Source organism: Barbus barbus (assembly GCF_936440315.1).
Source record: "Barbus barbus genome assembly, chromosome: 38".
NCBI lineage: Eukaryota > Metazoa > Chordata > Actinopteri > Cypriniformes > Cyprinidae > Barbus > Barbus barbus.
The window spans coordinates 6257118-6271162 of record NC_136716.1 but is presented as its reverse complement, the minus strand read 5'-3'; the positions used below and the strand labels follow the sequence as shown (position 1 = coordinate 6271162).

At 37.5% G+C, this 14045-nt stretch overlaps 1 protein-coding gene across 1 annotated transcript; it reads right to left on the bottom strand.

Moving 5' to 3' along the window:
• Nucleotides 1-4841: 4841 nt before the first annotated feature.
• mosmob (modulator of smoothened b) lies at nt 4842-11413 on the bottom strand (the record flags this gene model as incomplete). The annotated part of the gene is made up of 3 exons (XM_079397701.1): nt 4842-5026; nt 5116-5328; nt 11308-11413. The coding sequence occupies 3 exons, from the start codon at nt 11411-11413 to the stop codon at nt 4842-4844; spliced, it is 504 nt and encodes a 167-aa protein (XP_079253827.1).
• Between the last annotated feature and the right edge of the window lie 2632 nt (nt 11414-14045).

Sequence of the window (14045 nt, the reverse complement as noted above, 5' to 3'; positions counted from 1 at the left end):
TAATGATTCTTTGTGGCCACCTGTGTGTGTGTGTGTCACTTCAAGAGAGCAACCATACATCTGTGTTGTTTTACATTCCTTTTTTAATTTTTTCATTCATTCGTTCATTCATTCATTCAGGCAGGCAGGCATGAGCTAACAATCCACATGACTATAAGTTCAAGTTTCTATTCTAAGTTAGTTCAAGGCTGGATCCTCTAACTCATTTTCTCTGACCTTTGGAAATGTGGAGAGCTCTGCAAACTCTGTCAACTGAACGCACTGCAAATCTGACTCCTGGTCTTCACTTTAAACTTCTTTTGTCCTGAGTGCCCGCATTTTCAGAAAGCCATGTCATGCTGGAGACACTGCAAAATAAGCGAGACGCGAGCACAAAGGTAGTGATGTGGAGTGGAAAAGCACACGAAAAACTGAGTTCTAAAACAACAACCAGGGAAAATCAACTTTCCCTCACATTTCACCCACTCTATATTTCTAATACAACAGTATCATAATCAAAGTGGATATTTCTATGCTTAACATGGCTTATGCATTAAAACAGTGTTATGAAAAGATCAAACTCTGCAGAAGAGCCCAGAATATTAACAGAATAATATTTTTTTTACATTTGAGCCCCTGCCCCGGAGGAACTCTCTGCACTCCCTCCTCAGTAGTACGCAGCAGGTGCACAATAAATTTTCATACATGACATCACGGCTGGTGGGGGGGCATCTCGTTCTTTCCTGGGAGCTGCAGGATGTGCGGTATGCCTCTGTGACCATCAGTGTGGTATGGTGTATAATACACTGGTAAAGGATAGGTGTATTGAGGTCTTGTTCCATTAAAAGTGGGGGAGAAACTAAGCATAGGTTTGAGCTGCTAGTGTGGATCACAAACCCAGACTCTCAAGCTCTCGCATTCAGACAGGGGATCCCCGAACATAGTGCTTAGACAGTCAGGTAGTGTGTTTTTGCAATTAGATAAATAAAATGGATAGAAATAAGGGTACAGTTGGCTGATCAGCATTGCATGAAGAATGTCCCTTAAAAAAATATTTTGGATGAGACTGGTATGTTTCAAAGTTTATTGGCTCTCCACATTTCTATTGTGCTACTTCACACTTCTGTCTGTCTGCCTGCTTGTCTGTCATGGTTTATTTATTTGTTTATTTTTCTGTGGGTTTGAAAGTCTATCAGTGTTAAAATGTAATTTATCACAACAAACCTTAAGCTGGGCTAGAGTCTAAAGTTAATAAAGTTAAAAATGTATGAAAATGCGCTGCTAACAGCCCCGAATGCTTTAGAGCTCTTTCTCTCTCCTTCAAACGTCAGCTAAATGCTGTTAACTGAACCTGTGTCATAAGTGATAACACCATTTATAGTAAAGCACTGCATAGCTGTAATCCATGGACACAGAAATGTTAGAGGACTGCTACGGGCATTTCAAAAGTTCTATGTTAGGATTTTATACATCCACAGCGCAAATGACAATTAAGAGTTTTACAGTCATTTCTCAAATGCCTCTAAGAGATGAGAGCTTTAAAAAATAGTAAATAAAAAACTAGGGACTATTGTTGAAGAAAGTGAGGTCTTTTAAAATCATGATACACTGAATACAAACCACAGAAGCAACCAATTTTGTATAGTTTCAACAAACGTTTCTCTGCCTTGCTCTGTGACCCTTCTTTGTCTCATCTGGGGCCAAATGGCTCCCTCTGCAGAGGTAGCAGAACATTACACTGACTGGACAGGTTGTGATATCTAAATTCACTAAGTACAATATCAGCATTGCTATTTTATTGTTTTAAAAGATGTCTAATGGAGTTTAGTGATTAAATGCTGCTCTGATTAACGTGTCCCACTGGCACTGATGGTTCTTGAGGGCACATCTCTGCAGAACGACAGCTGCAGAAAATACTTGAGCTACAGGTAAGATCCTCTTTTGGCCAATTGGCCAACCTAAGGGTTACCGCCACTGGGCACAAGCATGGCCACGGAGGTGTGATATGTGAGACCGTATTGGAGTCAAGTTTATGCATATTAGGCCAAAAGCATCATTAATGGGGTCATATGATGCGATTTCGAGTTTTCCTTTCTCTTTGGAGTGTTACAAGCTGTTCATGCATAGATAAGATCCCTGAAGCTGCAAAGACTAAAGTCTCAAAACCAAAGAGATAATCTTTATAAAAGTTAAGACTTGTCCACGCCCTCCTAAAACGGCTCATTTAAACACGCCCCCACATGTCTATGTCACAATGTGGGGAGATTTTCATAACATCGCCCAAATGTTTACGCAAAGAAAGGGGGCGTGATTTTTATTCTCGCTGTAGTATTGTTGCTGTTATTATTGTGTTTTGTTGTGAAAGTGAAACTACTTTGTTTGGACTTCCAAAAGAAATCAGTGGTTAAGTTGTATTTACAACACTGTTCCAGAGCAGTACAAAGCAAATATTAAGAGTGTGTGCGGTGCAATTTACGGAGGACTATTTCCTGAAACAGGCAGAAGAGTAGCCCACAATGCTGGCTTGCACAAAGGCTGTTTCTATAAAGTTTGGCAATTCCAACTTTGCAAGGACAGTCTGACGCTTCTGACTCACAGCCTGTAAGTATGTTTCTGCTACTGACTATTCAAACGCGAGTTTGCACAGTGTAGAATAGCGCTTATTGTTTGTCGCTTCTCCAATCACAAACGCAAACACTGTAATGTTTACGTGGCGCGATGCAATAAGGCTTTACATTTCTGTCACACGCTTGAGGTAATTATGTGTTTTTTTTACTTTAAATCACATAAACACATTGCATTACTCCAAATACACAAAATATTGTTCTTTTTAGCAACGTCATATGACCTCTTTAAAGGGGAACTGTAAGAAGTCACAGCAATCTGCCACAAAAATACGAGCTCCTCTATTCTTGATCTCCAGCAACAGCATTATGTGGATGGCTTGTTTCAACTTGATGCAACTATGCCAGGGGATAACCCGAGGAAAATTTGATTATTTAAAAGGTGCTAATTGGAATGGGCTTTCAAGAATCATCTAAGGCCACGAGGAAATTGTCCCTACTGTGGAGACCATACATTATGCATGGTTGCCTTAAGGGCAAGAATTGTATAGAAATTTTGGATTCAGCAATACTCTGAATCCCTGAATACAGTATGTAAAGCTGTGCTTTGTGCTTCATCCCGAACTAATAGGATATATCTCTATAGTCTTCACTCATGCAGGTCCTTATGGCATAGGATAATTCCAAAACATGGTGGTGGCTAAAGATGAAGACTTCTTTGGCTGATTCTAAAGAAGGTCTGAGTAATAAAGGTTAAATGTAACAGTCAATTGAGCGTGTAAGCTAAAAGATAACTATACGAATGATTCCACACTGTAAAAATTATTGTGATTTTAACAGTAAAAGACTGTAAAATGCTACAGTAAAACCAGTTGGTTAACAGTAAGTTTCCATACTATATACACAGTAAATAACTGTAATTACATTTATTTAATGTATGGGGGGGGGGGGGGTGAAAAAGAACAAGTTTTTGTATAATTTACAGTGAAAAACCGTAAATAGACTTTCCCAGAATTCCCTGCATGACACTTCTTATTGGATGTTTTTTTTGTTGAAATAACTATGTTTTTTCTTATCGGTTGTGTACATTAGGGTTTTATCTGGCATCTTTAAATTCATATTTATTACATATTTATGAAGGTCACTAATGCTCCACATGTGTCCACTAACCCATATGTATGCTTAGCATTTGTGATTCTTTTTAGAGTTAATAGCACCATTAGTTGATGTTAAACTATGACAGTAAAACATGTGTAGAAGTATGTCTCAGTGCTCTATATTGTTCTATTCCAGTAATGTGCTGCTGTTCAACCTTGAAAGGAAAATATATTGTTTTATCTAATGGTATATTTGCAGGGGTTGTTTAAGAATATGATAGGCATGTGACCATGCCATAGGAACAGTCTCCAGGAGAATCAACAGCTGTCCAGATGAGAAGATTAATGACTCACCTACGACCCTTTCAATAGTTGCTTACAAATGGAATTTGGTGTCTCCAAGATCTAATTTTCTACAGCCTTTGGGCGTGTGGAGAACTCTGTCTTCGTTAAATTCTCTGTCAACTGATTGAACTTCAAATTTGACTCCTGGTCTTCATTGAACACATTTGGTCTCTTTATGGGGTTTAACTGTAATTCCCCTACAATAGTAAAACTGGAGAAAGGCAATATTATGGATAGAGAAACTGTATTTTAGTCAGACGCAATGGTTTGAAATTAATAAGGGATTTGTTTCTATCAAACATTCCACAAGATGTTAATTGATAGTCTGGAGTTGTGTGGAATACTTGTGGATTATTGTGATGTTTTTATCAGCTGTTTGGACTCTCATTCTGACGGCACCCATTCACTGCAGAGGATCCATTGGTGAGCAAATGTTCCGAGGATGAAACAAACTCATCTACATATTGGATGAAAGTGTGTACATTTTCAGTAAATTTAAATTTTTTAAACATATAATTGTTATATGACCATATATTTATTTATTTATTTGGTGAGTAGCCATGTCACAAGCGGGATATTGTAGTCATTACCGCTACACAACCCCCCTCAGGGCAATGCAAGGATGATTTATTTAGTGAAAATGACTTTCTGACTGTACATTATTGCTTATGTAAATCTTTTTTTGACCACAATATCATTATAATAACATTTCCACTGCAAAAAGGCCCTTTTGTGTCAATGAGTCATCCCTTTGAAGTGTATGTTTATTATTATTATTTTTTTGGTCATAATTTAAACCACACTGGCATTGAAAAAGTCAAATATGTAGCATAAAAAATGAAAACCAGAGGATTTGTCAGCCAGGCAGACAGACTTTACCCGCAAAAAGAAGTCCAACTATTGTAAAAAATATTGATAAAACAAACAGTACATATGAGGACCCAACCACAGTATTATTGGGTAATTTATAAGGTTGTCCTCCGACTTGATTGATGTAAAATCCAACTGGAAATATGAGAGCGGCCATGCAGAAGAGGACCACTACAAAACAACAAACAAAATAACACAAAGTTGTTTAAAGCTCTAAACAGAATTATTTGTGCATATCAAATTTCCTTTAAGTAACATACTTCCCATGAAGGCGATCCAGCGGGCATATTTTGTAGCCTCTCGCCTCCAGTGTGAGATCACAAGCAGGCCACATGTGATCGAGAGCGAGATGATGCCTAAGATGATGAAGAACAGGGTAGTGATCCATTCTGGAGGAAGGCTTGGGGAGATACATACCCTGGTTCGACCATGTATGGTCTGGCATTGCTTGACTAGACCCACAGTCAGAGCGCCTATGTGCAAAACACAGGATAATGTGTCATGATTATAAACTGTAAAAACAAGTCTTCATTTAGCACCACATAACACAACTAGGGCTAAAATGGTAAAAGAGCATACAGGAATGATATAAGAAGTGTAAATAATGACAGAATTTTCATTTTTGAATGTAATGTTCCTTTAATGGGTGAAGTACCCCAACAAAAACTTTCCAAAAGGGCATAATGATGATATTAATCCTTGCTGTTGCAATTCTACAACCATTTATTTTTTTAAACTATGATGCTACACCACCACAAACAGTAAAATACAAAAAATGTATCATGATCAATGTGAATTCCTTCCTGGAACATGGACAAGACCATGAAGAACTAAGAGTTTTTAAAAATAAAGAGTCTCCTCCTAATATTCAGGATTCCACAATTAAATGTATAATGAAAGGCCTAGCCTGTAACATTTGTCAAAGTTTCAATCAAGTAATTTAATTTAACCAGACATCTCAAACAGTCACCAAATCAGATTAACTTTACGTTATGTAAAGCCTGGCATATGCAGAAAAATAAGTAAAATGTAGATAAATGAGATCTTAATAGCAGGATAGCAGGCTGCTTACATAAAATGCATATTAATATCAGTTGTCACTCTAAATCTCCCAATAATTTGTCTTACTAAGAGGCCTTTTAAAAGACCCTTTACTTGCTAAAAAGTATAAACCATCAATCAGACAACTGAGGGCATGCAGTAGATTGTGTTCAACATGTTCTTCAGCAAAATTTTGATCATGATGATTTAGAGGCCTTAAAAATTTGTGTATCAAATATGATACAGTCGACTTCATAGGGTTAAGCTTTAATTGAGCTACATAAACAATTAGTGTAAATCTAATGTCAGTATCTTTCTGTAATGGAATGGAAGTCTGCTGGACAACAACTTTGTAAATTTGTAAAATGTGAGTAATTCGTTGAAAAACTGCCAAATCCAGCTTTACCGTGGGAAACTACTTTTAAAGTCACTCAGTAGGATATCCTGTTCTTTCCCTATAAACATCTTTAGAGTGAAGCTGTATAAAGCACAGCTATGATTTTATCTCATGTATCCATTTGGATCAGAATCTACCACCAGCCTTGTCAGTGCAATATATTGCAATTTATTTTTAATTTTTTTGATAAATCTGAGTTAATATTGTGTAAAAAGAGTATATACTGTATATTTGTTATTGCAAATGTGTGTGTGTGTGTATACACGCATACATACAGCCACCTACATTTAGTCATTAAACAGACGCTTTTATCCAAAGCAACTTACAAATGAGGAAAATGGAAGCAATCAGAATCAACAAAAGAGCATTAATAATAAAGTGCTATGACACGTCTCAGTTAACATAACGAAGTACATGTAGCAAGGTTTTTTGTTTGTTTGTTAGTTAATTATATAATTGACAAAATTAAAACAAATAGATAGAATGGAAAAATAATAGATAATCATTAGAGGTGTTTTTTATAGAAAACAAGCAGTTACAAAACAAATAGAGTTCAAGTCTTAAAGGGTCATGTTTTTTTTTTTAATAAAAAAGAAAACAAATACATAAAATAGAATTAGAATAGAGTACTAGAGTAAGAGGGTCAAATAAAGATGGAAGAGATGTGTTTTTAGCCGTTTCTTGAAGATGGCTAAGGACTCATCTGTCAATGAGATCAGGTCATTCCACCAGAAGAGAACATTTAATGAAAAAGTCTGTGAAAGTGATTTTGTGCCTTTTTGGGATGAACAATAATGCACCATTCACTTGCAGAACACAAGCTTCTAGAGGACACATAGTGAATTTAGGTAAAGGGGAGCTGAGCCAGTGGTGATTTTGTGGGTAAACATTAGTGCCTTGAATTTGAACTTGAACATGCGTTCTTTTCTGCTCATTAAAAATTAATCTTGGTGCCGCTTTCTGGATTAATTGTAAAGTTTTGATGGAACTGGCTGGAAGACCTGCCAAGAGAGCATTGCAATAGTCCAGAACAAGAGCTTGAACAAGGAGTTGTGAAGCATGTTCTGAAAGAAAGGGCCTGATCTTCTTGATGTTGAATAAAGCAAATCTGCAGGAGTTTTAGCAATGTGGTCTGAGAAAGTCATCTGATCAACAATCATAACTCCAATGGTTGATGTGCCTAACTGGATGGGGAGATTGTGATGAAGTTATGGGTTTGTTGGAACCACAAGCGTTTCTGTCTTGGCTAGGTTGAGCTGAAGGTGATGGTCCTTCATCCAGCAAGAAATGTCTGTTAGACAAGCTGAGATGCGAGCAGCTATCGTCGGATCATCAGGATGGAATGAGAGGTAGAGTTGAGTGTCATCAGCATAGCAGTGACATGAAAAGCCATGTTTCTGAATTACAGGGAGGAAAATGGTTTTAAAAAGCATGCGAGGGTTAGAATTTTTTTTATTTTGTTGTGATAGAATGTCCTTTTAGCAGTGGAGACATTAGCACAGAAGGAAGAGAGGAGTGACCGAAACACATTAACATCAGTAGGATTTTTTGGGGGTGGATAAGCAACTACAAAATGGATTTTACGAGTGACTGAATGTGATTCAAAGGAGCTGTTGATACCCAGAGATAGTAAAGGATTACATGTCCAATCATTAGAGATAAGCAGACCAGTACCTCCACCTCTTCCAGTCAGATGGGGGATGTGGGAAAATGAGAAATTATTGGAGAGTGCTGCAGGTGTATATACATACACACAGAATACAATACAAATGATTCTAAGGATAAGACATTCTAAGGACATGAAATATTGATATGAATTACTTTATTACAGGAAAAGAAAGAGAGCTGGAGTTATATGACAAAGGGACAGTAACCAGGTTTCCATCCAAGGATTTTTTTTTTCCGGAAAAATATTTAGCGCTTTAAAATATTTACGATATAGCTGATGGAAATGCCAATTATCCATTAAATTTCTCATGTGTCGACAAAATCTTTTTCCGTTTAACTTTAGCGCATAAATTCCATATCGATACTTCAAATGACGCAAAAATTTGTTTGGAAACACTTTTTGTCGAGAAAAGGGGCTTTAACGCAAATAAATGTGGGGTCACATGACAGAATTAGCGCATTAAATCATATTCATATTATTCAGTTGTATCTAAAATTATTTTATACATGGTAAGAAAAAGACGAGCTACCTCTCAAACATACTTATCTTAATTTGGTGTTAGTAGGCTAGCCTACATTTACATGATTATTATTATTTTTTTTACAGTGCACTGTTCAGTTTAAATAGCCTGTAGTCCGTGCCTTTCAGCTTGACCACCATAACCCCGTGATATTATGCCAAGCACATTTTGTTTTACATGAACGTGAAGTACACAAGTTTAAATTAATTCGTTTTGGCTTCTTAGCTTCTTATATTTTTTATTCTTGCTTTGTTCTGAGTTCTTTCTACCGTTAAATTTAAATGATTTGTTGTGGAGTAAGGGGAAATAAAATATTTGTTTCATGTTTCTTCAGTATTTTTGGCTGACTATTTTATTTTGACATGAACAGGTTGCATTGTGGAGGCTATGCTTAACTGCGCGTGAGGCGCCGGCGCGATCGCTTGTGTTTTTTTTGGAAACAACTTGCACTAACCTACTCCTTCATTTGTGGTCATATAAGAGTAAGACATTATTCAAAATATTAATTTTATTTGTGTACATTCACAATAAAAAACAAAACGTACTTTTGTGAAATAAAGGAAAACTGCTGCTTTCTCAAGAGTTCACAAAAATGAACCGAAATTATGCATATAGTCTGTTAATTGTTGCAGTTTTTTTGTTTTGTTTTGTTAATTCGTTAATTATTTAGAAAAATATATTTTGCATATGGGCCTGTTTCTTTTATGCATAACAGCTTATGTTTTTCTCCGTTCGCTGCAGGTGCGTGAATCCTCATGTTCATGTTGTTTATGCTGCTTTTTGCGTGTCTAAAATGAATCCCTGGAAAACAAATGTAGGTATTTGTAATGGGTCAAGCCACCTATCAATTTAAATGTAATTTAATTGTAATTTAACAATCTTGTCGGTTAACGGTTATGTTAACTTTCATATTTCCTATAAACGTTAAATGATAATAATACAACTGCAGCTGTTTATGATAATTGCTTGATTATCAACAGTGGCCTATCTATCTAGTCTATAACAAAGTACAAAAAAAATAAATAAAAAACTCATGACACTTAATAAAAATTATTTTATGTAGGCCAATACAATTTAATATAGGCTTTTTTATGTTTGTTTGTTTCAAATGGATGAAGAACAGCTAGCCTAGCCTATAACTTACGCAATAGGATAAATTATGTATGGAAACAGCTCAAGGGCAACATTTTTTTGAGACACACCAAAACTTATGCGACGATTCGTTTTTTTAGGGATGACATCATGACACACACCATTTTATCGGTAAAAGGCCAGTTGGATGGAAACAGGCTGTAGACAGCAAATTTCGCAACTTTTTTTAACACATATCTCTTTGTCGATAACAAACCAGCGCAAAATCTGGATGGAAACTTGATTACAGACATGCATTTTAGCATCATTACTAGAAACATTTTATGAAAATATAGATAGACAGACAGACAGACAGACAGACAGACACATAGACAGACAGACACATACAGACAGACAGACAGACAGACAGACAGACAGACAGACAGACAGACAGACAGACAGATAGATAGATAGATAGATAGATAGATAGATAGATAGATAGACAGACAGACAGACAGACAGACAGACAGACAGACAGACAGACAGACAGACAGACTGACAGACAGACAGACAGACAGACAGACAGATAGATAGATAGATAGACAGACAGACACATAGACAGACAGACACATAGATAGATAGATAGATAGATAGATAGATAGATAGATAGATAGATAGATAGATAGATAGATAGATAGACAGACACATAGACAGACAGACAGACAGACAGATACACAGACAGACAGACAGACAGACAGACACATAGACAGACAGACAGACAGACAGACAGACACATAGACAGGCAGATAGATAGACAGATAGATAGACAGATACACAGACAGACAGACAGACAGATAGATAGACAGATACACAGACAGACAGACAGACAGACAGACAGATAGATAGATAGATAGATAGATAGATAGATAGATAGATAGATAGATAGATAGATAGATAGATAGATAGATAGATAGATAGATAGATAGATAGATTGGTGGGTGGGTAGTTTTTTATCTGTTATATTGTGGAGTAACTCAAGTGTTCTTCCAGTAACATTGTGCTGTTTTCAGCATTGAGAGAGCTTTTTGTTCTCTGCTGCATCTCTTTGGGACAAAAAAAATAAAGTAACGGCGGGTAAACAGCTGTTTTGTGTCACATTTGTTTAGGAGGGGATCTTCTTTAACAAACTAAAGCAGAGCCTGCTGGGGCCCATATTGTGCTGAAAGTCAGACTAATTTAAAGGATTTTGTTTTTTTTTGCATTAAAGTTGAGTGGAAAATATGAGGATCCATATAAGATCATTTGCAGCAACAACATTCAATTAATATTATACCCACTTTTACATAACAGAACAATTTTCCAACTAATTAACTGCTGGTAGATCTCATCTCTGTGGAAGGCAATTCCCAACAGACTTCATTAAATACAGCAACAAACACTGAGTAATCAACAACACATTTAGCTTAAAAGCCTTCTTCTGCACATCTCACTAATGCAAAACATTTAATCACTGGTTTTTATCAACTAATGCCAGATGCTTTATATATTTATATGTTCTACCTATAAACTGTTGTGTAGAGAAAGGAAAATGATATTGTGTCCAGCTACAGCAGGAAATGCTTGTTTAATGCAGAAATAAATACATTAGAGCCAGATAATTTTTTTACATTTTTTTTAGTTCTAAAAAACATTGCACATGCAGACGCTCTACATAAAGAGTTGCATGGTATTTGACTGAACATGAAGCCTCTTACCCTCTTGACCGCCTGTATTGATCCAGTCTGGATTTGCAATGCTTGCAATTGCGAAGATATCTGCCGCGAGAAAGAGACATCCTGAAATAATGGTGAGTTTATCCATTTTCATACCTCAGTCTGTGAACTACATGAGTTTAGGGCTGTTAGATGTTTGGGATTGTATGAGATGGATGCTTTCACGTCCTCGTTTCAGAGAGAACCTCATGGAGATGCTCTTCACGCAGTTCTAGAAGATAACATCTGGATGTCAGTTGAGGGATTAAACACCAGCAGTGTGACATTCAGCATTGAACATCATCCCATTATCAAACATTACCCCTCCACTAACAACAGCCCGAAAGGTGAGCCCATACTTGAGCACGGCTGTGAGGAAAATCCCAAGTATTGCGATGTGTTACATCCGTGCTGGATCTTCCCTCTTGATTTATGGATATCATAACACACAGCGCACGAGTCTCGCGTCGGTGTCGGATATTCTGGCAAATGTCGTGCTGTATCGATCACCACAGCTGTCCTCCTTGTCTTGTGTTCGTCCGCGTTTCAATTTGAACTAATACACCGTAAAACAGCGTCCGCGAAGCTTTCAAAACACAGCCCTGCTCGCGAGATGTTTCTCTTTGTAATGAATAACGGAGGAGAATATGACGCAACACATGACGTCACCAACCTGCTTTTGACATCTCGCTGCAGACGTCACTGAACACTTTATTTGAACAGACACACAATGTAATAAAGAGAAAACACTACATTTACTAGAAATCTATTTTACAACTAGGTAGAAGTTTCCTCGACCAATGAAATTACATTTTATACATATTAACACTGTAGTGAACGCAATAAGGATATTAAAGAATGCAATACATAAATAAATTGTTGGACAAGGGTGTTTGTATGTTTTGTATGTTATATATATATATATACACACACACACACATACACCATATATACACACACACACATATATATATATATATAAATATGTATAGTAAAAAAATATATATGAAGAGTTCATTTGCAAAAACAGATTCTCAAAAATCATGTTTTTTCATTGTGCATTCCAATTAATCTCAATGAAAGTGCAGTTGTTTTTTTGACTAGGTTAAAAAAAAAGCTAACACAATAATAATAAAAAATGATGTATATATATATATATACACACACACACACACACACATATACACTGAACAAAATTATAAACGCAACACTTTTGTTTTTGCCTCCATTTTTCATGAGCTGAACTCAAAGATCTAAGACTTTTTCTATGTACACAAAAGGCCTATTTCTCTCAAATATTGTTCACAAATCTGTCTAAATCTGTGTTAGTGAGCACTTCTCCTTTGCCGAGATAATCCATCCACCTCACAGGTGTGGCATATCAAGATGCTGATTAGACAGCATGATTATTGCACAGGTGTGCCTTAGACTGGCCACAATAAAAGGCCACTCTAAAATGTACAGTTTTATCACACAGCTCAATGCCACAGATGTCGCAAGTTTTAAGGGAGTGTGCAATTGGCATGCTGACTGCAGGAATCTCCACCAGAGCTGTTGCCCGTGAATTTAATGTTCATTTCTCTACCATAAGCCATCTCCAAAGGCATTTCAGAGAATTTGGCAGTACATCCAATCGGCCTCAAAACCGCAGACCACGTGTAACCACACCAGCCCAGGACCTCCACATCCAGCATCTTCACCTCCAAGATCGTCTGAGACCAGCCACCCGGTCAGCTGCTGCAACAATCGGTTTGCATAATCAAAGAATTTCTGCACAGTCAGAAACCGTCTCAGAGAAGCTCATCTGCATGCTCGTCGTCCTCATCGGGGTCTCGACCTGACTACAGTTAGTCATCGTAACCGACTTGAGTGGTCAAATGCTCACATTCGATGGCGTCTGGCACTTTGGAGAGGTGTTCTCTTCACGGATGAATCCTGGTTTTCACTGTACAGGGCAGATGGCAGACAGCGTATATGGTATCGAGTGGGTGAGCGGTTTGCTGATGTCAACGTTGTGGATCAAGTGGCCCATGGTGGCGGTGGGGTTATGGTATGGGCAGGCATATGTTATGGACAACAAACAGAGGTGCATTTTATTGATGGCATTTTGAATGCACAGAGATACCGTGACGAGATCCTGAGGCCCATTGTTGTGCTATTCATCCACGACCATCACCTCATGTTGCAGCATGATAATGCACGGCCCCATGTTGCAAGGATCTGTACACAATTCCTGGAAGCTGAAAACATCCCAGTTCTTGCATGGCCAGCATACTCACCGTACATGTCACCCATTGAGCATGTTTGGGTATGCTCTGGATTGGCGTATACAACAGCGTGTTCCAGTTCTTGCCAATATCCAACAACTTCGCACAGCCATTGAAGAGGAGTGGAAAACCTAATCAACTCTATGTTAAGGAGTTGTGTTGCACTGCGTGAGGAAAATGATGGTCACACCAGATAATGACTGGTTTTCGGATCTCTCTCTCTCTCTCTCTCCCCCCCCCCCAAAAGTAAAACTGCACATTTTAGAGTGGCCTTTTATTGTGGCCAATCTAAGGCACATCTGTGCAATAATCATGCTGTCTAACCAGCATCTTGATATGCCACACCTGTGAGGTGGATGGATTATCTCGGCAAAGGAGAAGTGCTCACTTATACAGATTTAGACAGATTTGTGAACAATATTTGAGAGAAATAGGCCTTTTGTGTACATAGAAAAAGTCTTAGATCTTTGGGTT